Source organism: Erinaceus europaeus, chromosome X, assembly GCF_950295315.1.
Source record: "Erinaceus europaeus chromosome X, mEriEur2.1, whole genome shotgun sequence".
NCBI lineage: Eukaryota > Metazoa > Chordata > Mammalia > Eulipotyphla > Erinaceidae > Erinaceus > Erinaceus europaeus.
Genome location: NC_080185.1, coordinates 71,431,026 through 71,457,411, shown reverse-complemented (window position 1 = coordinate 71,457,411; position 26,386 = coordinate 71,431,026). Strand labels below are relative to the sequence as shown.

The window sequence follows — 26,386 nt, the reverse complement described above, 5'->3', positions numbered from 1 at the left end:
CCCGCTGCGCCACTGGTAATATTCCTTCCTTCTCACCTCCCTCCCTTCCTCCCTTCCTCCCTTTCTCCCTTCCTCCCTTCCTCCCTTCCTCCCTCCCTCCCTTCCTTCCTTCCTTTCTTCCTAGAGCACTGCTCAGCTCTGGCATATGATGGTGTGGGGATTGAACCTAGGACTTAGGAGCCTCAGGGATGAGTCTCTTTGCATAACCATTATGCTATTTACCCCTGCCAGTAATATTCTTTCTATATAGGTTGCATTGCTGGTCCGAGAGGTGGCGTAGTGAGTGGATAAGGCATTGAACTCTCAAGCATGATGTCTATTTTTCTCTCTCCCTCTCTATCTTCCCTCTCCTCTCAATTTCTGTCCTGTCAAATAAAAATAGAAAAATTAAAAAAGGTGGAAGAAGTGGCTACTTGAGCAGTGCCTTCTTAGTTCGTGCACTGAGCCCAGCAATAATCCTGTTGGCCATATATATATATATATATATATAAAGATAGAGGGGCAAGGCGGTGATGTGCCTGGTTAAGTGCCCATGCTACAGTGTGCAAGGATCCAGCTTCAAGCCCCTGGTTCCCACCTGCAGGGGGAAAGCTTCAGAAGTGGTGAAGCAGTGCTGCAGGTGTCTCTCTGTCTTTCTTCCTCTCTATCTCCCCATCCCCTCTCAATTTCTTCATGTCTCTATCCAAATATATATGCATATATAGAGAGAGGGGGGGAGACCGAGACCTGCAGGTCTGCTTCACCACTCATGAAGTGTTCCCACTGTAGATTAGGATTGGGGACTTGAACCCATGTCCTTGCATATGGTGATCTGTGTTCTTAACCACATGCACTACAGCCCAGCCCCTATAAGTCATCCTTTTCTTTTTTTATATATTTATTTATTTTCCCTTTTGTTGCCCTTGTTTTTTATTGTTGTTGTAGTTGTTGTTGTTGTTAGGAGAGAGAGAAATGGAGAGAGGAGGGGAAGACAGAGAGGGGGAGAGAAAGATAGACACCTGCAGACTTTCTTCACTGCCTGTGAAGTGACTCCCTGCAGGTGGGGAGCCGGGGGCTTGAACCAGGATCCTTATGCCGGTCCTTGTGCTTTGCGCCACGTGAGCTTAACCTGTTGTGCTACCTACCACCCGACTCCATGTTTTTTTTTTTAATTAAACATTTTTTATTAGCGATTTGATATTGATTTACAAAATTACATGTCAGCAGGGGTATAATTCCACACTATTCCCACCACCAGAGTTCTGAATCCCAAGTCCTTCCATTGCAAACCACCACAGTTCTCCGGAGGTTGCAGATATGGTTTAACTGTCATCTCTACAACGATCATCTACATTTGTACATATTTGCCTTCTTTTCCTTTTCTTTTTACCAGAGCACTGCTCAGCTCTGACTTATGGTGGTGCAGAGGACTGAACCTGGAACTTTGGAGCCTCAGGAATGAGAGTCTCTTTGCATAATCATTATGCTATCTACCCCCACCCTTTGCCCCTTTTTCTTCCAGGTCTAATCCTCTCTACCCTTCTAAGCCACACATAATCCTATTACTACATCCAAATATTTCTCTCTTTTTTGTCCTCTCTCTCTGGGACCTGATAGTGCTGGAGTTCAGAGCCATCTTATCATCTTCCTTCTATCACTTCTCTCCCACTGGGAGCATGGATCAAAGTTGTTTTGGGGGTACAGAAGGTAGGAGTGCTGGCTTCTGTAATTGCTTCTCAGCTGAACATGGGCATTGGCAGGTCGATCTATACCCCCAGCCTGTTTCTGTCTTTCCCTAGTTTGGTAGGGCTCTGGAGAGGTGAAGTTTTAATTTTTTAAAAAAAATTATTTCTTTATTGGGGAATTAATGTTTTATATTCAACAGTAAATACAATAGTTTGTACATGCATAACATTCCCCAGTTTCCCATTTAACAATACAACCCCCACTATGTCATTTATCATCCTTCATGGACCTGTATTCTCCCCACCCACCCACCCCAGAGTCTTTTACTTTGGTGCAATACGCCAATTCCATTTCAGGTTCTACTTGTGTTTTCTTTTCTGATCTTGTTTTTCAACTTCGGCTTGAGAGTGAGATCATCCCATATTCATCCTTCTGTTTCTGACTTATTTTTTTATTTTATTTTTAAATTTTTTTATTATCTTTGTTTATTTCATAGAGACAGCCAGAAATTCAGAGGGAAGGGGGTAATACAGTGGGAGAGAGACAGAGAGATACCTGCATCCTTGCTCCACCACTCGTTAAGTTACCCCCTGTAGGTGGGAACCAGGGGCTTGAAGCCTCGTCTTTTTACTCTGTGTATTATCATTTTCTTTTCTTTTTTTAATGTTTGACTTTTTGAAAATATTTATTTATTCCCTTTTTAAATTTTATTTATTTATTATTATATTTATTTATTGGATAGAAATAGCCAGAAATCAAGAGAGAGGGGGTGATAGGGAGAGAGACAGAGAGGCACCTGCAGCCCTGCTTTACCACTCATAAAGCTTTCCCCCTGTAGGTCGGGACCGGGGGCTTGAACCCGGGTCCTTGAACATTGTAATACATGCGCTCAACCAGGTGCACCACCACCTGGCCCCATTTATTCCCTTTTATTGCCCTTGTTGTTTTATTGTTGTAATTATTATTGTTGTTACTGATGTCGTTGTTAGATAGGACAGAGAGAAGGGGAAGACAGAGAGGGGAAGAGAAAGACAAGACACCTGAAGACCTGCTTCACTGCTTGTGAAGCAACTACCCTACAGGTGGGAAGCCAGGGGCTTGAACCGGGATCCTTACGCTTTGCGCCATGTGCACTTAACCCACTGTGCTACTGCCCAATTCCCAATTTTATCATTTTCTATGAACATCATAAAATAAATTATTTCCATTATTAAAAATTCCATTCAGTAGTGAGATTGCTTTATAAAACACATACCATTATTTCTGTATTTGTGAATTTGTAGGCTATTTCTATATTCTTACTGTAAATAAGAATATAGTAAAATAATTACACATAAATCTTAACAAAATAAAGCTTCTCAGTGTATTATTTCCTAAAAAATTAGAGATTTAGGGGCCACCTAATCAAAATAAATAATATTATAAATAACTTGCAATAGACATTGAGAATTTCCTGGAGAAAGTAAATAATTGACTGAAGTAGCTTTTCTCAGATATTGGTTTAATACATAAATATAAATGATTTAATATAAAATGGTATGTGAAATAATAATAGCCTTGTTGCAAATCCACATAATGGATGATGCATACTGTACAGTGAGAGAAATAGACTTTGATTTAGCAAATTCATATGTCACTTGAGAAACTGACATGGGAGGGAGAGAGAGAGATCTGAAGACCTGTTTCACCACTCATGAAGCTTCCCCCTTGCTGAATGGGGGCTCAAACCTGGGTCCTTCATATGGTAATGTGTGCGCGTAAATGTGCTACTGTCCAGGACCCACTATTTTTGCTGTTGTTGTTTAAAGATTTTATTTATTTTTTAATGAGAAAGATAGCAGGATTGAAGGAACCAGACATTACTCTGGTACATGTGATGCTGGGGATTGAACTCATGACCTCATGCTTAACTGTCCAGTTCTTTATCCACTACTCCACGTCCTGGACCATGCCCCACTATTTTTTTTAAAGATTTATTTATTTATGAGAAAGAGGAAGAAAGAAAACAAGAGCATTACTCTGGCACAGGTGGTGTTGGGGATAGAATCTGGGACCTCAGGCTTTCAAGTTCAATACCACCTGGACCACTTAAGTAGTTTTTTTTTTCCTTTTAATTTTTTTTGAGAGAGAGAAAGAGAAAGATACCACAGTACTGAAGCCTCTTTCAGTGCAGTAGGGATTGGACTTCAACCTGGTTTGACCACACTGCAAAGCAGCACACTATCCACGTGAGTTATTTCGCTGGCCCACTTGATTTGTTTTTATTTTTTGTTTGTGATTAATAGTAGGTTACAAAATTGTAAGATTATAGGGTATAGTTCCATACCACACCCACCACCTGAATTCTGTATCCCTACCCTTCCACCTCCACCACTACTATATTTCTCACAAGTCTTAGAAACAGTTTGCTTGCTTCTGTTTTCTTTTCCTTTTCAATTTTATATGTATTTTATGTTTATAATGGCCTTTATCACTTTGCCACCTTAAATTTTTTTCATTTTCTTTTCTGTTTTGATAATTTTTCAGAGAAAGGTATTTATGGATGACTGTTCTTACCTTTCAGTACTTTAAATATGTCATGTTATTCTCTCCTAGCCTGTAAGGTTTTTGCTGTTTGATGGGTATCTAATAATGCTATGTTTATATGTCATTTTCTACTTTTTTTGAAATATTTTATTTATTTATTTGCTTGTTTATTTAATGAAAGAGAAAGACACACAGAGAGAGACTAAAGAGTACTGCTCAGCTCTGGCTTATAGTGGTGCAGGGGATTCAGTCTGAGACTTTAGAGCTTTAGGCATGAGAGTCTCTTTATATAACCATTATGCTATCTACCCCTACCAACTTTCTTTTTTCTAGCTGCCTTCAAAAGATTTTTTGACTTTTGATAATTTTACAATGATGTGTCGTGTAGGTCATTTTGGATATAGGAATTTGGGCATTCTCACTTCTTCCTGATCATCTGTGTTTTGGTCATTTCCTAGATTCAGAAAAATTACAGTGATTATTATTTGCTGAGGTACAGTTAAGCTCTCGCCTACGGTGGTGCTGGAGATTGAACCTGTGATTTCTGAACCTTAGGTATGAGAGTTTGTTGTATAATGTTATGCTGTCTCCCTGGCTCCTGTTCTTTCTTTGAATATGATCTCTGTTCCTTTCTTTTTTGTTTTTCCTTGATCCATTCTCTCAATTTTTCTGCAATTCCCATTACTTTTTAAAATGTTTTTTAAAAATTATTTATTCCCTTTTGCTGCCCTTGTTTTTACTTATTTATTTATTCCCCTTTGTTGCCCTTGTTTTATTGTTGTAGTCATTATTATTATTGATGTCGTTGTTGTTGGACAGGACAGAGAGAAATGGAGAGAGAAGGGGAAGACAGAGAGGAGGAGAGAAAGACAGACACCTGCAGACCTGCTTCACCACTTGTGAAGTGACTCCCCTGCAGGCGGGGAGCCAGGTTCTTGAACCAGGATCCTTACACCGCTAACTGCACGTGGCACCACCTGTGCTTAACTCTCTGTGCTACCGCTCGACTCCCTACTTTTTAAAATTTTTAACTTTTTTTGTTTTTTAGCAGAGCACTGTTTAGCGCTGGTTTATGGTAGTGCGAGGGATTGAACCTGGGACTTTTGGAGTCTCAGGCATGAAAGTCTCTTTGCATATCCATTATGCTGTCTACCCCCACCCATTATTTATTTATTTATTTTAATCATTGAAGCTTCACTGTTGACTTTTTCAGTTAGGGATTCAGAAACAGACAGACAGAGAGGGCAAGATAACCAGCATTGAAACTTCCTCCGGTATGGATGGGGCAGAACCAGAACCCGGGTTGTGTGCATGACAAAGAAAATGAACTGTCTAGGTGAGTTAACTTGCCAGCCTTCTCATTGTGCAGAACATTGCTGCCCGCACCCAAAGGTTGCAAAACAGACTTTGCTCTATTAAGTTCTCAGAGAGAACAGTTCCCCATTAACAGCACAGGGGTGGGGAGATCTGAAAAAAACAAAGTGTAGAATGAAGACCTCCCACTGTACTGTTCACCTGCAATCATTCTCAGGCAACACCAGGTGCCATAGCGGTTCATGATTTAGCTATAGTCTTCTCTCTCCCTACCATACCTTATAAACAAAAGAGAATTCTGTCATTGTAGTCATATTATAAGTAAAAGCAACATTATTAGTATTTATTTTTAATAGAGCGCTGTTCAGCTCTGGCATATGGTGTTGTGGGGGATTGAACCTGGGGCTTTGGAGTCTCAAACATGAGAATCTGTTTGCGTAACTATGCTGTCTGCCCTCAACCCATGGTTTTTTATTCTTTTAAAAAATATTTTATTTATTCCCTTTTGTTGCCCTTTTTTTTTTAAATTGGTGTAGTCATTATTGTTGTTGATGTCGTTGTTGTTGGATAGAACAGAGAGAAATGGAGAGAGGAGGGGAAGACACAGGGGGAGAGAAAGACAGACATCTGCAGACCTACTTCACCACTTGTGAAGTGACTCCCCTGCAGGTGGGGAGCTGGGGGCTCGAACCGTGATCCTTGTGCCGTTCCTTGCGCTTGGGCCACCTGTGCTTATCCCACTGCGCTACCGCCCAGCTCCTTTATTCTTTTTTAAATTAAAAAAATTTAATTATCTTTATTTATTGACTAGAAACAGCCAGAAATTGAGAGGGTAGGGGATGATAGGGAGAGAGACAGAGACATTTGCAGCCCTGCTTCACCATTCGTGGAGCTTTCCCCCTGCAGGTGGGGAATGGGGGCTTAAATCTGGGTCCTTGCAACCAGGTTTACCACAACCCGGCCCCTGGTTTTTCATTATTTTTTCCTGTTTTTAAAAATTTTATTTATTTATTCCCTTTTGTTGCCCTTGTTTTTTATTGTTGTTGTATGTATTATTGTTGTTGATGTCGTCATTGTTGTTGGATAGGACAGAGAGAAATGGGGAGAGTAGGGGAAGACAGAGGGGGAGAGAAAGATAAGACACCTGCAGACCTGCTTCACCACCTGTGAAGCGAGTCCTCTGCAGGTGGGGAGCCGGGGCTCGAACTGGGATCCTCAGGCCAGTTCTTGCATTTTGTGCCACCTGCGCTTAACCTGCTGCGCTACTGCCCGACTCCTGGTTTTTCATTCTTTATATATAGTTTTTAAAACTTTATTTATTAATGTGAGGGAGAGGTGGGTAGAGGGAGAGAGAACCAGAGCATCACTCTGACATATGTAATGCCAGGGATCAAATTTGGGGCCTCATGCTCTATAATTGCTTTACTCACTGCCCCATCTCCCAGGCCACTTTTTAGTTTATTTTTTTAAAGATGTATTTATTTATGAGAAAGACAGGAGGAGAGAAAGAACCAGATATCACTCTGGTACATGTGCTGTTGGGAATTGAACTCAGGACCTCCTGCTTGAGAGCCCAATGCCTTACCCACTGCACCATCTCCCAGACCACATCAGGCCACTTTTTATATAGTTGATTTAGAAGAACACAGTTGCTATTGCACCATAGTTCTCTTATATACTTTGAATATGGCATTCTGCTTTCCTAGGATATATGGTTTCTTCTGAGTAATACCGTGATACAGTCCCCCCCCCTTTTTTCTAGTTTCCAGAAAAACATTAGTAACTTTTGTTCTATTTTACTAAAAAACATTTGGATGGGACCTTGATGGGGACTGTATTAAATTTGTATATGGCTCTGGGTAGTATATTCATTTTGATGATGTTAATTCTTCAAACCCATGAACATGGGGTATCTTTCCACTTCTTTGTGTCTTTTTCTATTTACTTGAATAAAGACTCATAATTTTCAGTATACAAGTCTTTTGCTTCTTTTGTTAGGTTTATCCCTAGATATTTAATTTTTTTTGTTGTTGTTATAGTAAAAGGGATTGATTTCTGGGTTTCTTCTAACTTGTGATATAGCCTTTTATGCTGTTTTTTTTTTTTTTTTAAATCAGAACACAGTCTTTCCCTAGTAGGATAGGGCTTTGGAAAGGTGAGCTCAGCTCTGGCTTATGGTAGTATGGGGGACTGAACCTGAGACTTGAGCCTCAGGTATAAGAATCTCTTTGGAGGGACCGGGTGGTGGTACACCTGGTTGAACACACATGTTGCAATGCACAAGGACCCAAATTCAAGCCCCTGGTCCCCACCTGCAGAGGGACAGCTTTATGAGTGGTGCAGTAGGGCTGCAGGTCCCTATCTATCTATAATCTGTCTGTTTGTCTATCTATCTTTCCCTTCCCTCTCAATTTCTGACTGTTACTAGTCAATAAATAAATAAAGATAACAGAAAAAAAGAACAAACTAAAAAGTGTCTCTTTGGATAATCATTATGCTATCTACCCCTTCCCTCTACTTTCTTTTTTTTTAAAATTTTATTAGTGATTTAATGTTGATTTACAAAGTTACTTGTGAGGAGAGGTTTAATTCCACACCATTCCAACAACCAGAGTTCAGAATCCCCAATCTCTCTATTGCAAGCCACAGCAGTTCTCCTAAGGTTGCAGACAGGGGTTAACTATTATCTCTACAACTGTCTGTCTACATTTGTACATAATTGCCCCCTTTTTCTTTCAGGTCCAGTCCTCTTTTCCCCTCAAAGCCACACATGAACATATTATTCCATCCAAATGTCCCTCCTTTTTTCCTTCTCTCTCTCTGGGTCCCGATGGAGCTGGAGTTCAGAGTTCTCTTATCCTCTTCCTCCTATTACTTCTCCTACACTTGGAGTATGGGTCAAAATAGTTTTGGGGGTGCAGAAAGTGGAAGGTCTGGCTTCTGTAATTGCTTCTCTGCTGGACATGGATATTGGCAGGTCGATCAATACCCCCAGCCTGTTTCTATCTTTCCCTAGTGGCGTAGAGCTCTGGAGAGGCGAGGTTCCAGGACACATTGGTGTGATCATCTGCCCAGTGAAGTCAGGATGGAATCACAGTGGCATCTGCAACTTGATGTCTGGAAGGTGGCAGGACATAAAGCGAGACAAAATGGTTAATGAACAGGAACCAAAAAGTAGGAACCCTTGGTCTTATGACAATTTGCTGTTGAGCCAATCTATAAATTTTTAGTTCCATTTTTGTGTCTTAGCTCTGTGACTTCAGTTTGAACATATTCTTTCTCTGCCCTTCTTGACAATCCCTTCTATTGTCCATTCAATTCAGTGAGCATCATTTGCGTTGTTGCTTGAAAATATTCATTAATTGGCAATGATATTGTCAATCATCATTTCCCCCCAACAAGGTGATATTAGAGTAGAAAAAAGAAAAAGAGAAAAAAGAGAAAATCTACATTAAGAGGTTTGGATGTATTTGTTTGTTTGAAAATTTTCCTTGCTTATATCTCAGTCAGTTAGTATAGTTGAGTTTACTCATTGCATTTGAAGATCCCCGAGAGTCTAGTTCAGAGGTCCACATTTCAGTGGCCCAAGGGTACCGGATTTTCCTGGTTCTTATACTACGAGTGTCTGACTGTTAGGAAGCTTGGGTGTGGCCGTAATAGGTGGGCTCTATTTAGACAAGGCTGATGAACTATGGAGGGGACTCTTTGTGAATGTGCACTTCTTTGCTTGTCAGTCGGGACTGAGGAATAATAAATACTGCCTCAGTGGACTTGTCAAGGTTATGAGCAATGTATCAGTGGGACTTGTTGAGGTCAAGTATGGAAATGGTTGGGGGCATGGGACTTCAGTGAAAGTATGAAGGTTGTGTGCTTCCAAGGCATCCAGTTACTAGGATGGGTGCTAATTCTGTCCACCCGGAGAGAGAGCACATGTCACAGTCCTGTCATGCTTGCTAGTTCTGTCCACCCAGAGAGATGGCACCTGTTACAGTCCTGTCATGCTTGCTAGTTCTGTCCACTCAGAGAGAGGGCACCTGTCACAGTTCTGTCACATTGTAGCCGGCATCTGCCACTATATGCTCAAGAATTTGGAGTTAATGCAAGCCTGAAGCAGAATGGGTTGGGTATGTAGGACCACCACTACAGTCTATATATCCTGGAGAACTGTACGGAGTCATGTAGGTGACACATGTATGAGTAACTAGCACTGTGGAAAGTTCAAGTGCTCCTGGTGGGAAATGCACGGCTTTGTCAGTCATTGTGAGGCTAGAAAAGGGATGTGGTAATGTGCTATTGCCATTAGTTAGTTAGTTAGTTAGTTTATTTATTTATTTTAGTTAGTTAGTTAGTTTATTTATTTATTTATTTTTTCCTCCAGGGTTATCACACTGCACTACAATCCATTGCTCCTGGAGGATATTTTCCCCCATTCTGTTGCCCTTGTTGTTTATCATTGTTGTTATTGCTATCGTTTTTTGTTGGATTGGACAGAGAGAAATCAAGAGAGGACAAGAAGACAGAGTGGAGAGGGAAAGACACCTGCAGACCTGCTTCACCGCCCATGAAGCGACCTCCCTGCAGGTGGGGAGCTGGGGGCTCGAACTGGAATCCTTGAGCCAGTCTTTGCGCTTAACCTGGTACACTACTGCCCAACCCCCTATTGCCATTAGTTTTATCTTTCCCTCCCCTTCCGTCGCCCAAGTTTTTGTTGGGTCTTTGTGAATGATTTCATCACTCCTGGCAAACTTATTTTTAGTCATCTCTAGTCTCACTTTTCTAGATAGAGACGGGGTTGTGGGGGTCAGGCAGTGGTGCACCAGGTTAAGCATACATAGCACAAAGCACAAGGACCCACACAAGGACTCACACAAGGATTGCAGTTCGAACCCCTGGCTCCTTACCTGCAGGGAGCCTCACAAGTGGTGAAACAGGTCTACAGGTGTCTTATCTTTCTCTCCCTCTCTCTGTCTCCCCCTCCCCTCCTCTTTTTTAATATTTATTTATTTATTTATTTCCTTTTTGTTGCCCTTATTGTTTTTATTGTTGTAGTTATTATTGTTGATGTCATCGTTGTTGGATAGGACAGAGAGAAATGGAGAGAGGAAAGGAACATAGAGGGGGAGAGAAAGACAGACACTTTGCAGACCTGCTTTACCACCTGTGAAGTGACTCCCCTGCAGGTGGAGAGCAGGGGCTCGAACCAGGATCCTTATGTCAGTCCTTGAGCTTTGCGCTACGTGCACTTAACTCGTTGCACTACCGCTCGACTCCCTCCTCTTTTTTTTTTTTTAAAGATTTTATTTATTTATTTATTAATAAGAAAGATAGGAAGAGAGAGAGAAAGGACCAGGCATCACTCTGGTACATGTGCTGCTGGGGATTGAACTCAGGCCCTCATACTTAAGTGTCCACTGTTTTATCCACTGCACCATCTCCTGGACCACTCTTCCCCTCCCTTCTCAATTTCTGTCAGTTCTATCCAATAAAATTGAAAAAATAACCCTGGAGGAGAAAGAGAGAGAGAGAGAGGCAGAGATGGGAGGGCGGGGGGAGAAACTGCAGTAATCTTCCTTCAATGTGACAGAGGCTTGACTTGAACCTGGGTTATGCACATGGCAAAGTAGTGCAGACTGCCTTTTCTTTCTTTTTTTTCTCCCAGAGGGTGAGAAGGAGGGAGTAAGTGAGGGGGGGGGGAGAAAAGGAGAGACACCACTCAAACCTGTGTCCTGATGCATCCTGTGTCTTCTACTGGATGGGCTATTTTCCAGTTCCCTATATAGAATCATCTTTGAACATTCTGAGACCCAAGAAACAACCTACCAAATCATGAAAGGGAGGACTTATTGCATAACTACTCTATCACAGTTGGAATTCCCTGGTTTTTAATTAATTAATTTTAATTTAAAAAAATATTTATTTCCTTTTTTGTTGCCCTTGCTGTTTTTTATTGTTGTAGTTATTATTGCTGTTGTTACAGATGTTGTAGTTGGATAGGACAGAGAGAAATGGAGAGAGGAGGGGAAGACAGAAAGGAGGAGAGACAGACACCTGCAGACCTGCTTCACTGCTTGTGAAACGACTTCCCTGCAGGTGGGGATTCGGGGGCTCGAACCAGGATCCTTGGCGCCACGTGTGCTTAACCCGTTGCGCTATGGCCTGACTCCCGTATTTTTAAATTTTTATTTATACAATGGAAACACTGACAAAAACCATAGGATAAGAGGAGTACAACTCCACACAATTCCCACCACCAGAACTCTGTATCCCATCCCCTCCCCTGATAGCTTTCCTATTCTTTAACCCTCTGGGAGTATGGACCCAGGGTCATTGTGGAATGCAGAAGGTGGAAGGTCTGGCTTCTGTAATTGCTTTCCCGCTGAACATGGGCGTTGACTGGTTGATCCATACTCCCAGCCTGTTTCTCTCTTTCCCTAGTGGGGCAGGGCTCTGGGGAAGCGGGGTTTCAGGACACATTGGTGGGATTATCTGCCCAGGGAAGTCCGATTGGCATCATGTTAGCATCTGGAACCTGGTGGCTGAAAAAGAGTTAACATATAGAGCCAAACAAATTGTTGACTAGCCTGTTTTTTTAAAACCAATTGTAGCAGCCAAGAAGGTGGTTCAATAGGTAAAGTGTAAGACTTGAGTATATCCCTGGATTTGATCTGTGTCCTGTATATACCAGAGTGGAGAGATATGTTTTGTTTTCTCTTCTTCTCATAAAGACAAATATATCTTTTAAATTAATTCATTATTTATTTTCTTCCCTTGTTGTTATTATTATTACTATTGCCATTGCTTTTGTTGTTGGATAGGACAGAGAGAAATGGAGAGAGAAGCGGAAGACAGAGGGGGAGAGAAAGATAGACACCTGCAGACCTGCTTCACCATTTGTGAAGTGACCCTCCTGCAAGTGGTGAGCTGGGGTCTCGAACCAGGATCCTTAACACCAGTCCTCGTGCTTTGTGCCATGTGTGCTTAACCTGCTGCACTACCACCGGCTCCCCAAATTTATTATTTATTATATTTTTATTACCACCAGTATTATTGCTAGGGCTTAATGCTGTCACTATGAATCCAGTACTCCAGATGGTCATTTTTTTCTTTTTTTTTAATTATTTCTATTTTATTTGATAAGACAGAGGGAAAATGAGAGGGGAGGGAGTAATAGAGAGGGAGAGAGAAAGACATCTGCAGACCTGCTTCATTGCTTGTGAAGCATCCCCCTTGCAAATGGGACCCAGGTCATTTTGCATGGTAAAATGTGCGGTCAACTGAGTGTGTCACTGTCTGTCCCCAGACACGTAAAATTTAAAATAACGCTGATTGAATTTTGGTTTATTTAAAAATTTACGTGGGGGGGGGAGACAAAGCATCACTTTGGTATGTGTGATGCCTAAAGACCAAACTTAGGATCTCATGCATGCAAGTCCAGTGCTTGATCTTGGCCACATCTTGGGAAACACTGTAGCTTATTTTTATTTTTTTCACTTTTGTTGTCCTTGTTTATTGTTGTTGTTGTGTTATTGTTGTTATTGCTATTGTTGTTGTTGGATAGGACAGAGAGAAGTCGAGAGAGGAGGGGAAGACAAAGACAAGAAGATAAAGACAACTGCAGACCTGCTTCACCTCCTGTGAAGTGAACCCCCTGCAGGTGGGGAGCTGGGGGCTCGAACCGGGATCCTGATGCCAGTCTGTGCGCTTTCCTCCATGTGCGTTTAACCTGCTGTGCCACCACCCAGCTCCATAGCTTATTTTAAACTCTTATTCTGTGATCAAAGACTATTGTGCTTCACTTTCTCTTCTCTACTAAATTCTCTATTAGCCCTGTTTCACTACTCTTTATTTTCTGTCATCTCCTATTCCCCTTGTAGCCCTTGTTATTTATTATTTATTTATTTATGAGAGCAAAAGAGAAAGCAAGAGAGAGAATGGATCAGAGTATCCCTCTGGCACATGTGGCGATAGGGATCTAACTCAAAACCTCACACTTGAAAGTCTTTCTCTGTACCAGTGTGTCACCTCCCCGGCCACATACATAACCTTTGTCACCTCAAGTTCCATCTGTTGAGGTCCAGGCTTCGACATGAACCTGGAATAAAAAAGTCTCAGGCACTATTGCTAGTGAAAGAGTAATGTGTGGAGGGACTACACCATTTTCCCCCATAGGACAGACTCCACCAGGGCAGCACCTCTCATATCTCACTCATGGCTTTTGCTTAGTGAGCAAAAGGATTACATCAGAAAAGCAGAATTTCAAAAGGGTGATAAAAGTATATAATGTCTGGAAAACCATCAAAGGAGGATTTCTCACAAGTCAGACGTTGTGTATGCAACATTGTAGACATTAATCTTCATGTCTTTCCTGTATATTCCTAACCCTTCTGGGGGACGTTGGTATCATGTCTGAGTTCAGGAGATAAAGCTTTCTGCCTTTTAGGAGTCCTTTGACCAGGTCTCATATGGACTTGTGACACTGGTCAAACACCCACTCATCTAGGTAAAGGAAATGTGTTGGGGAACAATAAGTCATTGTAGTAATCTTTCCTCAGGTTTCCTCACAGTGGATACAAAATTGTGAGCAGTCAGCAACAGGTATTCAATCATAGTTTGTAATATAGCTGAATGGTTTTTAACAATTCCCAACACCCATCCAGGACATGGCAAAAGAGATTTTATTATTTCTTGCTGCTGAGGAATTGCTGGTTCATATGGCAGGCCCATTTCTAGTGTTCTAAGGAATCTTCAGACTGTTTTCCACAGGGGCTGAACCAATTTAAATTCCCACCAATAGTATGGAAGGGTTCTTTCCAATATCTTTGCAAATACTACTGTTTCTGTCTTTTTTCAATGTATGACATTTTCACAGGTACGGAGTTGAATCTCATTGTGGTCTTATCTTGTTTTATTGATGGAACCCATTCTCACAGGTGTGAAGTGCAGTCTCAATGTGGCTTTTATTTGCATTTCTCTAGTAATGAATGAATTAGAGCATCTTTGCATATGTCTATAGGCCATGTGTATCTCTTCTTTAGAGAAATGTCTCTTCATATATTCTGCCCACTTTTTTTTTTTTAACCAGAGCACTATTTAGTTCTGGTTTATGGTGGTGTGGAGGACTGAACCTGGGACTTCGAAGCCACAGGAATGAGAGTCTGTTTGCATAACCATTATGCTATTTGCCCCACCCTGACCACTTTTTAATTGGGATGTTCTTCTTTTCTCTTTTTCTTTTTAAATTTTTTAAATTATCTTTATTTATTTATTGGATAGAGACAGCCAGAATTGAGAGGGAAGGGGGATAGAAAGGAAGAGAGACAGAGAGACAGACCTGTGGCACTGCTTGACCGTTTGTGTAGCTTTCCCCCTGTAAGTGGGGACCAGGGACTCAAACCTGGGTCCTTGTGCATTGTAACATGTGCACTCAGCTGGGTGCGCCACCACCCGGCCCCCTTCCTTCCTTCCTTCCTTCCTTCCTTCCTTCCTTCCTTCCTTTCTTTCTTTCTTTCTTTCTTTCTTTCTTTCTTTCTTTCTTTTTTTTCTTCTTGAGCTGTATTAGTTCTTGTACTATGTGCACTTCTTTATAGATGTTTGATATAAACTATTTGAAGTGTTCCTTTTTTCCTGTCTTCATTCTCAAGGATATTTTTCTTGAATGTTCAGCTAGGTTTTTGGGGGTGTATCCTTGAAGAAAAGCATCACTCTGGTCCATGTGCTGCTGGGGATTGAACTTGGGACCTCATGGTTGAGAATTCAATGATCCACTGTGCCATCTCCCAGACCACTGGGGAAAATTTCTTAATATTAGGGCAATGATAGGTATTCCACTGACTTATTTCTTATTTTTGTAAAATGGGGGCTTCACTATGACAACGTATAAAGTGATAAGGGTTAAGGTAGTGGAGGAAACATATAATTAAAGAAACACGCTTCATGTAAGGCATCAGACCAGGTTTCTGGCAACCTATAATCAAAACAATTTGGCATAAGCTGAAGTCACTGTTTTACTTACTGGAGATTAGTTATTGCATAGTGACAGCAAATATTCTTTTAAACTACTTTTATCTCTTTATTGGGACAGTAAACAATACTATTTATATCTACCTCATTAACCGATTTCTTCTGGGTACTGTTTTTTATTTGTTGTTGATGACTAATAAAGATCAAGTTTCATGGCATTCCAAATGTTCATAACATATGTTGTAAACCATGGTGACAGGGGGTCTTGGTTGTGGTTTGTCTTCTGGCACACAAACAACTAAATCACTTGTCAGTTATTTTCTCTTTCTTTTCTTTTTTTTTTTTTTTTTTTGCCTCCAGGGTTATTGCTGGGGCTTGGTACCTGCACTACCAACCCACTGCTCCATTGTTGTTGTTGCTGTTATTGTTGTTGTTGTTGGATAGGATAGAGAGAAATTGAGAGGGGAAGGGAAGACGGGGGGTGGAGAGAAAGACACCTGCAGACCTGCTTTACCGCTTGCAAAGGGACCCACTTGCAGGTGGGGAGCTAGGGACTCGAATTGGGATCCTTGCACAGGTCCTTATGCTTCACACCATGTATGCTTAACCTGGTGCCTTACTGCCCAGCCCCTGTGATGTTTCTTATGTTTATGATATACATCAGACGTTGTGGTGCCCCTATTTCTGTCATATAGACAGGAATCTTGGGTTGACATCTTGATGGTGCCCAAATCAGCAGAACTCTGAATTCTGGTGTGCCCACTTTCATTGTATACATATGTGCACATGCACATGTCCTTTTAGAAATCCATTTTTTCCACCTGAAAACCATATATCTATTTTGTTCCTCATGTCTAGTGCTTGACCAAAATAGATCACCAGAGATCCATCTACTGTCTTATTTTATCCATTGGTCCTTTAACCCCTTAGTTACTTAACCTAGTTACAGATCATGCATAACAAAAACAGTAATAAAAAATTCACTCAAAACTGAGAAATGTTATGCATGTAGAAACTATTGTATTTACTGTCGAATGTAAAACATTAATCCCCCAATAAAGAAATAAAAAAACACAAAAAATTAATTCAAAAGATAAGCAGCGTAAGGTTCTTTTTTTTTTTTTTAAAAGATTTTATTTATTTATGAGAAAGATAGGAAGAGAGAGAGAGAACCAGACGTCACTCTGGCACATGTGCTGCCAGGGATCGAATTCGGGACCTCATGCTTGAGAGTCCAAAGCTTTATCACTGTGCCAACTCCCAGACTACAACATAAGGTTCTTTTTTAGAGAGACAGGATTACTTATGAAATGGTATGATCTACACAATCGAGACAAACCATATTAAATAAAAATATCTTACATCTTTTTATATCTAAAAATTAGAGCTTAGGGAGTCGGGCTGTAGCGCAGCGGGTTAAGCGCAGCGGGTTAAGCGCAGGTGGCGCTAAGCTCAAGGACCGGCGTCAGGATCCCGGTTCGAACCCCTGGCTCCCCACCTGCAGGCAGGTCCCTTTACAGGCGGTGAAGCAGGTCTGCAGGTGTCTGTCTTTCTCTCCCCCTCTCTGTCTTCCCCTCCTCTCTCCATTTCTCTCTGTCCTATCCAACAACAACGACATCAATAATAACTACAACAATAAAACAACAAGGGCAACAAAAGGGAATAAATAAATAAAATAAAAAAATTAAAAAAAATTAGAGCTTGGTTTAGGTAAGGATTAGTACAGGTGCATCACTAATTATTATTTTAAAGATTTTAAAATTATCTTTATTTATTTATTGGGTAGAGGCAGCCAGAAATTGATAGGTGATAGAAAGAGAGACCACTTGTGAAGCTTCCCCCCTGCAGGTAGGGACTGGGGGCTTGAACTTGGGCCCTTGTGCACTGTTAACACATGTGCTCAACCAAGTGTGCCACCTCCTAGCCTGTTTTAAAGATTTTGTTTATTTATTTGTGAAAAAGATAGGAGATAAAGAACCAGACATCACTCTGGTACATGTACTGCTGGAGATTGAACTCAGGACCTCATGCTTGAGAGTCCTGAGTTATCCACCGCTCCGCCTCCCTTACATCCTTTTAAAATATTTTATTTTATTAATTTTGGTTAAAGACAGAAATTGAGAGGAAATTGTGCCCTCCTAAAATAGACTTCCTAGCTTCTTCCCACATGAAGACCAAAAGTTCCGTCTCCTCTATTCTTACCCTTAGATTCCTGACTATTAAACGATTTATCTTGTTTTATATCTTGCTGTATTTCATCCACCACGTTGCAGGTGCTACCATGACACCATCCTGATTTTTTTCTTTTTAAAATTTTTACTTTTTAACTATGCTAGACTTGAAGTAACTCTTGAGATATATGAGATTAGTAAAGGAGATGTCTTAAAGAACAGTGACCCAAACGAAGAGGATGGCTAATGCAAAATCCTTGAGGTGAAAATCAAAAGAGGTTAGAGAAAAAAAAATGCTTTCCATATTTTCTTAGTTGTGCATTTTCAGTTGGAGTGTTTTTTTTTTGGGGGGGGGGTTAGAAGGATTATTTCTGTCATTGAAATTAATGAGCTTATTGTTTCTATTAGGAATGTGAAGAACTAAAGATGGATCCAACTATGGGTCTGAATTCTATTACCATATCTGTTGAGGGAATGACATGTAGTTCCTGTGTTTGGACCATTGAACAGAAGATTGGAGAACTGAAAGGTGTTCATCACATTAAAGTAAGTTATTAATCTTTGGAACTTAGTGAATTCAAATGCTGAAGACTAAATCTAGACTTTCTTTTTTTTAAGATTTAAAAAATATATTTATTTATTCCCTTTTGTTGCCCTTATTGTTTTATTGTAGTTATTATTGATGTTGTTGTTGGATAGGACAGAGAGAAATGGAGAGAGGAGGGAAGATGGGGGGAGGGGAGAGAAAGATAGACACTGCAGACCTGCTTCACCACTTGTGAAGTGACTCCCCTGCAGATGGGGAGCTAGGGGCTCAAACCGGATTCTTATGCCGGTCCTTGTGCTTTGCGCCATGTGCGCTTAACCCGCTGCGCTACTGCCCAACTCCCTACTGCCTGACTCCCTAGACTTTATTTCTAAGCTGAGATAGAAGACACAAAATTAATTGGCAGTAAAGACGGTCATACTTCTAACTTTGACACTAAGGAAGTTTTCTTTGACATACTAACTTCTTATTAAAAATAAGAGAATTGGGAGCCGGGCGGTAGCGCAGCGGGTTGAGCGCAGGTGGCGCTAAGTGCAAGGACCGGCATGAGGATCCCGGTTCGAGCCCTCGGCTCCCCACCTGCAGGGGAGTCGCTTCACAGGTGGTGAAGCAGATCTGCAGGTGTCTCTCTTTCTCTCCTCCTCTCTGTCTTCCCCTCCTCTCTCCATTTCTCTCTGTCCTGTCCAACGACGACGACATCAACTACAGCAACAATAAAAAGACAACAAGGGCAACAAAAAGGAAGATAAATAAATAAAATTACAAAAAAAATAAAATAAGAGAATTATTTATTTTTTCTATTTAAAATATTGTTACATTTTAGTTGTATATTTATAGATTTATAATTATATTAATGTTGAATTCTTAGTTTTCTTCATTTTATACTATAATAAATACATATTTTCACAGTCAGAATTTTGAGGTCATTTTTTATTTTACAGCATGGCAATTATTTTAAATAAAAATTCAGTTTTCAGGCAGAAATAGATAGCATAATAGTTATGTAAAGAGACTCTCATGCCTGAGGCTCCAAAGTCTTAGGTTCAGTCCCCTGCACCACCATAAACCAGAGCTGAGCAGTGTTCTGGTTAAGAGAGAGAGAGGGAGACCTCCTCTACCTCTCTTTTTAAAAAATGTTATTTATTTGTTATTGGATAAAGACAGAGAAATTGAGAAGGGATGGGAAAGAGAGGGCATGGCTAGAGAGCACAATGGTTATACAAACAGACTCTCATGTCTGGGGTTCCGAAGTCCCAGGTTCAATCCCTTGCTCCAACAAAAGTCAAAGTTGATCAGTGCTCTGGTGTAAAAAAAAAAAGGAAAGAGACAGAGAGACACCTACAGCAGCCTTGTTTCACCACGCGTGAAACATTCCTCCTGCAGGTGGGAACCAAGGGCTTTGAACCTGGGTTCTTGTGCACTGTAATGTGAGCACTTATCCCAGTGTGCCACCACCTAGCCATTTTTCTCCTCAATCTCTGGGTCCTGATGGAGTTGGAGTTCAGAGCCTTCTGGTTATCTCCCCCTTGTCATTTATCCCCTTCTGGGGTTATGGACCAGCATTCTTTTTGGGGTGTAGAAGGTGGGAGTTCTGGCTTCTATAATTGCTTCCCCACTGGACATGGGCATTGGCTATTCTTAACCCCCAGCCAGTTTCTGTCTTTCCCTAGTGGGGTAGGGCTCTGGAGAGGTGAGGTTGCAGGATTCATCAGTGAAATCATCTGCCCAGGGAAGTGAAGATGGAATCATGAAAGTGTCTGCAACTTGGTGGCTGAAAGGAAAGAAGATATAAAGCAGGACATGATGATAAATGAACAGGAACCAAAAAGTAGGAACTGAGCAGATGACAATAGGGATCTTGATCTTAGGATGGAAGGAAGCTAGAAAGTCCGTTTTAGGCATGCTCCTAGGGTCCCACGACTATCGTAGTTTTTGCTTGAGTTTGATAGCTAACATGGAGCTGAATAAAAAATATTGTCTGAGAAGATGGTGTCAGAGTTGAGAAAAGGACTAGAAAGTTGGTTTAGAGAAAAGAGTTGCTTCCAGTCTTGGAAAAAAAAATCTATGAATAAAATTGTTTACCCCATTTATCTGACCCAGGGCCCATATATATTTTTATTTAGCACGGGAGCCTTTGTAATCTCTTAAGTTCCTGTCTATCTGTGCTCACAGTTCATGGTCATAGCTGGGAACATTCCAGGCTGCACTCATTTCAGGACTAGTCTTCCTCAAGTGGCAGGGTAGGATGACCCAGCCTCCCTTTGGAGAATGGGGCAGTCCCTATCATTGCTACTTTATAATGAGGGCAAGGTCCAGGGAAGGCCTGAAAGAGGGCTTATGATGACGTTCCTTTTTTATTTTTTATTGGTGACTTAATAATGATTAACAAAATTGTAAGATAACAGGGGTACAGTTCCACACATTTCCCACCACCAGAGTTCCGTGTCCCATCCCCTCCATTGGAAACTTCCCTATTCTTTATCCCTCTTGGGGGTATGGACCCAGGATCCTTATGGGGTGCAAAAGGTGGAAGGTCTGGCTTCTGTAAGTGCTTCTCTGCTGGGCATACGTGCTGACAGGTTGATCTGTATACCCAGAGTTCTGTATTCCATACCTCCATTGGAAATTTCCCTATTCTTTATCCCTCTGGGGGTAAGTGATATCCCCTAAGAAATATCAGTTTGTTCTTTGCCTGTCTCTCTGCATATTTAATTTTTTCAACGTTTTTCCCACTTTTAAAAAATACTTACTTATTTATTGGATAGAGACAAAGATTGACATGGAAGGGGTACACACACACACACACACACACACACACACAAAAGCGTGCACGCATGAGAGAGAGAGAGAGAGAGAGAATGCTACAATACTGCTTTACCACTTGTGAAGCTTCCCTCTGTAGGTGGGGACTGGAGTCTTGAACCCCGGTCCTTGCACATTGTAACATGTGTACTTAACTGTATATGCCATCACTTGCCCCCATCTCTGCTCACTTTTTTCTTTTGCTCACTATTTTTAAAATATTTATTTATTCCCTTTTGTTGCCTTTTTTATTATTGTAGTTATTACTGTTGTTGCTATCGATGTTGTCATTGTTGGATAGGACAGAGAGAAATGGAGATAGGAGGGGAAGACAGAGGGGGGGGGGAGAGAAAGACAGACACCTGCAGACCTGCTCCACCACCTGTGAAGCTATTCCCCTGCAGGTGGGGAGCCGGGGGCTCAAACTGGGATCCTTATGCTGGTCCTTGCGCTTTGCGCCACCTGCGCTTAACCCGATTCCCCATGCTCACTTTTTTTAAAGCTAGAGACAGAAAGAATGAAAGAGACCACAGCACCAAAGCTTACTTAAGTGTGGTGGTGGGCTGAGTATCTTTTCCTGTTATGATAGGGATCTGGAGAGGTGAGACTTTGGGACACATTGGTGAGCACCTGCTCATGGAAGTCAGGATATAATCATAGTATTGTCTGCAACTTGGTGGCTGAAAGGCAGTAAGATTTAAAGCAGAACAAATTGTTTAATAAACAGGAACCCAAACATAGGAATAGAGCAGTTGAAATTAGGAGTCTTCAGGTGGGAGAAAGCTAGGAAGTCTGTTTTAGGTATGTTCCGTGGGGCCCATAACTTTAGTAATTTTTGCCTGAGCTGATAGCTAACATGCAGCTGGACTAAAAATATTGTCTGGGATATGGTGTCAGAGTTGAGAATAGAGCTAGAAAGCTGAATTAGGGCAGAGAGTGGTTCCCAATTATGAGGAAAGTATATAAATACCATTAACTATTTACCCCATCAGTCTGTCCTAGGACCCATGTTTATTCATATTTAGCACAAATCCTGTGCAACCGCTGCATCCCTGTCAGTCTGAGCTTACAGTCCATGATCACAGCTAAGAACATTCTAGGCTGCACTCATTTTAAAACCAGTCTTCCTTGAGTGGGGCAGTCCCAACCATTGCTTTTCTACAGTGAGAGTAAGGTCCTGGAGAGGCCCACAAAAAGTCTTATGATGTTCCTGATAGAAGTGACCAGTAATGGTGGAGAGAGGGATCTATGGGGCCAGGTGATGGCACACCTGGTTGAGCACACATACTACAGTGTGCAAGGACCCTGGTCCCCACCTGCAGGGGGAGAGCTTCATTAGTGATGAAGCAGGGCTGCAAGTGTCTGTCTCCCCCACCCCTCTCAATTTCTGACTGTCTCTACCCAATAAATAAATAAAGATTTAATAAATAAAGATTAAATAATAATAATAAAGAGGTCTAGGCCCATCATATTTATATGGGAATCCAAGGATTCCCTGACTAAAGCCGTACATGATGGTGTAGCCTAGTATTGACCCAAAAGGCTGTCATTAAGTGAATCAGTCTCTTGCCCTTCAGCTTTTGTAGTCCTTTCTTTATCTGATGAGCTTAGAGTTTCTCCTAGTTGTTATGTAATTGATTGTCATTTGTTGTATCCAAACCGGTATTGGGGAGAGGGGATGGTGGTAGTGCACCTGCCTGAGTACACGTTACAATGCACAAGGACCCAGGTTCGAGCCTCTAGTTCTCACCTGTAGGGGTAAAGCTTCACGAGTGGTTTGCAGGTGTCTCTCTCTGTTTCTCTTCCTCTCTGTCTCTATCCAATAAAGATCAAAAGAAAATAAAAAAAAAACATTTTTAAAAAGGAGGGATATTGGGTCACAGTCCAGGGTGTGTGTGTAAATTTAGGGAAATTTCTTTTTTGTAAACCACAGAATTTTGTGGTGTGCTCTTTTTTGGAGCTTCTCCTGCTAAGTGGCTGGGTCTGTCACTGGCTGTCTGTAGGCATCGTAGAGTGATTGGTTGTTGCTGCTGTAATAGGTTTCAGGGCCCCTGTTCTGTTCTGAATGAAACTAGTTCCCGCATAGGTAAACTTTTCTGATATCTTATAACTTATGTATAAAATGATTTACACAGTTTTTCTTAACAGTTAGAAGTTGTAGAACTAACAGCGGCTCTGAAATATTGCCAATATCCAATTGTGATGTTGAAAGTAACTTTTATGTTTTCCTTTTTATTTTTCTTTTTTCCCCTTTATTCAGGGCACTTTTCTTTTTTGAATATATATTTATTTTTTATTAGTTATTAGTTATTTAATACTGATTTACAAAATTAAGAGATAACAGGGATATAAACCCATACCGTTTCCACTGCCAGAGTTCTGTGTTCTCATTCCCTCTATTGGAAACTGCATTGGTTCTCTGAAGGTCACAGATAATGCGTTGAATATTATTATTTTTTTTACTCTGTATGCTCATCCTCCAACTTGACTATTATTTCTATAACTACCTATATTTTTATATATTTTCTCAATTTTTCTGTGCCCTCCCTTCTCTTCCTTTCTTTTTTAAAAAAAATTATTTTATTTATTTTTTATTTTTATTTTTTTAATATTTTTGTTTTATTTTATTTTTTATTAATTTTTTTTGAGAGAGATGCAGAGAGAGAGAGAGAGAGAGAGAAACACCAGAGCACTGCTCAGCTCTGGCTTATGGTGGTGCAGGGGTTGAACCTGGGACTTAGGAGCGTCAGGCATGAGAGTCTGTTTGCATAACCATTATGCTGTCTCCCCCACCCCTAAAAATTTTTTTAATATTTATTTTATTTATTTATTTATTTATTCATTCCCTTTTGTTGCCCTTGTTGTTTTTTTCTTGTTGTAGTTATTATTGTTATTGTCGTTGTTGGATAGGACAGAGAGAAATGGAGAGAGGAGGGGAAGACAGAGTGGAGGAGAGAAAGATAGACACCTGCAGACCTGCTTCACCGCCTGTGAAGCGACTCCCCTGCAAGTGGGGAGCTGGGGCTCGAACCGGGATCCTTATGCCGGTTCTTGTGCTTTGCGCCACCTGTGCTTAACCCGCTGTGCTACAGCCCGACTCCCTTTTTTTAATTTTTAATTTAATTTTATATTTATTTATTTATCCCCTTTCGCTGCCCTTGTTGTTTTATTGTTGTAGTTATTGATGTTGTCGTTGTTGGATAGGACAGAGAGAAATGGAGAGAGGAGGGGAAGACAGAGAGGGGGAGAGAAAGACAGACACCTGCAGACCTGCTTCACCGCCTGTGAAGCGACTCCCCTGCAGGTGGGGAGCCAGGGCTCGAACCGGGATCCTTATGCCTGTCCTTGTGCTTTGTGCCACCTGCACTTAACCCGCTGCGCTACAGCTCGACTCCCCCTTCTCTTCCTTTCTAAATCACACACACACCTATTAAAACTTCTGAATGTCCTTCCTTTTTTCCTCTTCTTTCTCCAGGTCCTGATGGAATTTTAATTTGAATTCAGAGCCCTCTGGTCATTTTCCCCCTATCATTTCTTCCCCTCTGGGTGTATGGACCAAAATTTTTTTTTTTCTTTTTAACCAGAGCACTGTTCAGCTTATGGTGGTACGGGGGATTGAACCTGGGACTTTGGAGTCTCATGCATGAGAGTCTTTATGCTATCTACCCCTACCCTGGACCAAAATTCTTAAATAGTTATTTCAAATTAACTTTAATTTATTTATTAATTATGACAGAGATAAAGAAAAAATAGGAAGAGAGAGGGAGAAAGAGAGATACCTGCAGCCTGCTTTCCCCTTGAAGGTGGGGACATGGGGCCAGAATTTGGGTCCTTATGGGTAACTGGTATAGTTTACTTGTTGTGTTATCATCGTCTAGCCTCCCATAAGTAATTTCCCTAAACTATCACTAATGAAACTGTTTTGAACTAGAGAAAGACAATTTTTATCTACTTAGAAAATGACTTCATAAAATATTGTCAAATTTAACTGCAATCAGAATATATAGTTAAAAATGTAGGAACAGAAAATCCTAAGAAATGTATCAGGTGATATTTACTAAAATTTATTGTTTTTATGATATTTGACAACTTGAAATATTTTTATAATGTGTAATAAATACAGGTTTGCATCTTTCTAAGCACAATATAGAAAACTGTCCTTATCCAAACATAATTGATGGTAGAATGCAGATAAACATTTTTTTTGCTATTTATTTATTTATTTATTTTCCCTTTTGTTGCCCTTGGTTTTATTACTGTTATTATTATTGTTGTTGTTGTCGTTGGATAGAAAAGAGAGAAATGGAGAGAGGAGGGGAAAACAGAGAGGGAGAGAGAAAGATAGACACCTGCAGACCTGCTTCACCGCCTGTGAAGCGACTCCCCTGCAGGTGGGGAGCCGGGGGCTTGAGCGGGGATCCTTACACTGGTCCTTGCACTTTGCGCCACATGTGCTTAATTCACTGTGCTACCGCCCGACTCCTGCAGATAAACATTTTATCATATTTAGTTGCTAGAGTATAGCTTAGCTCTGGCTTATGGTTGTACCAAGGACTGAACCTGGAACTTTCAGGCCTCAGGCATGAATGTTTGGTATTCATTATGTTATCTCCCTGACCTGTCCACTTATTAAACAAGGTTAAGTTTTAAAATCTTTGTATCGGGGAGTCGGGCTATAGCGCAGCGGGTTAAGTGCAGGTGGCGCAAAGCACAAGGACCGGCATAAGGATCCCGGTTCGAGCCCCGGCTCCCCACCTGCAGGGGAGTCGCTTCACAGGCGGTGAAGCAGGTCTGCAGGTGTCTATCTTTCTGTCCTCCTCTCTGTCTTCCCCTCCTCTCTCCATTTCTCTCTGTCCTATCCAACAACGACAACAACAATAATAACTACAACAAGAAAAACAGCAAGGGCAACAAAAGGGAATAAATAAAATAAAATAAATATTAAAAAATCTTTGTATCATATTTTCTGAAATTGCAATCAGGACTAATATACAGTTGATTTAAAAGCCAGATTTGGAGAAAACAGTGTTTCTTTTTCTGATTTATTTAATTAATTTAATTTATTTTATTTATTTTACTAGAGCACTGTTCATCTCTGGCTTATGGTGGTGCAGGGGATTGAACCTGGGACCTTGGAGCCTCAGGCATGAGAGTCTGTTTGCATAATCATTATACTATCTACCCTGAGAACAGTGTCTATCAATTCAGGGAGGTCTTGCAGGATTTGGAAAAAAACTTTTTATGTTAAGTAATTCAATCAAGACATATTGAGTTGTACTGCGTTGTTGAAAAAAGTGCACAGTTGAACAGAATAGTGCTTCAATTAATAGAATTCACGGTGAGTGAGTGGAAAGTCATGAAGTATCTGGTTTTGGAAAATGTAGAATGAATACCATTATTT

At 40.9% G+C, this 26,386-nt stretch overlaps 1 protein-coding gene across 2 annotated transcripts in view; it reads left to right on the top strand.

The window, feature by feature from the left end:
* ATP7A (ATPase copper transporting alpha) overlaps positions 1-26,386 on the top strand; it is a 135,040-nt gene that overhangs the window by 13,872 nt on the left and 94,782 nt on the right. The window contains exon 2 of one of the 2 annotated variants that reach the window (XM_007534345.3): positions 18,045-18,182. In XM_007534345.3, the coding sequence (XP_007534407.2) occupies positions 18,045-18,182 (138 nt within the window). Of the gene's footprint in view, positions 1-18,044; positions 18,183-26,386 lie in introns of those variants that run through there. The other variant, XM_060182537.1, reaches the window with a different exon arrangement.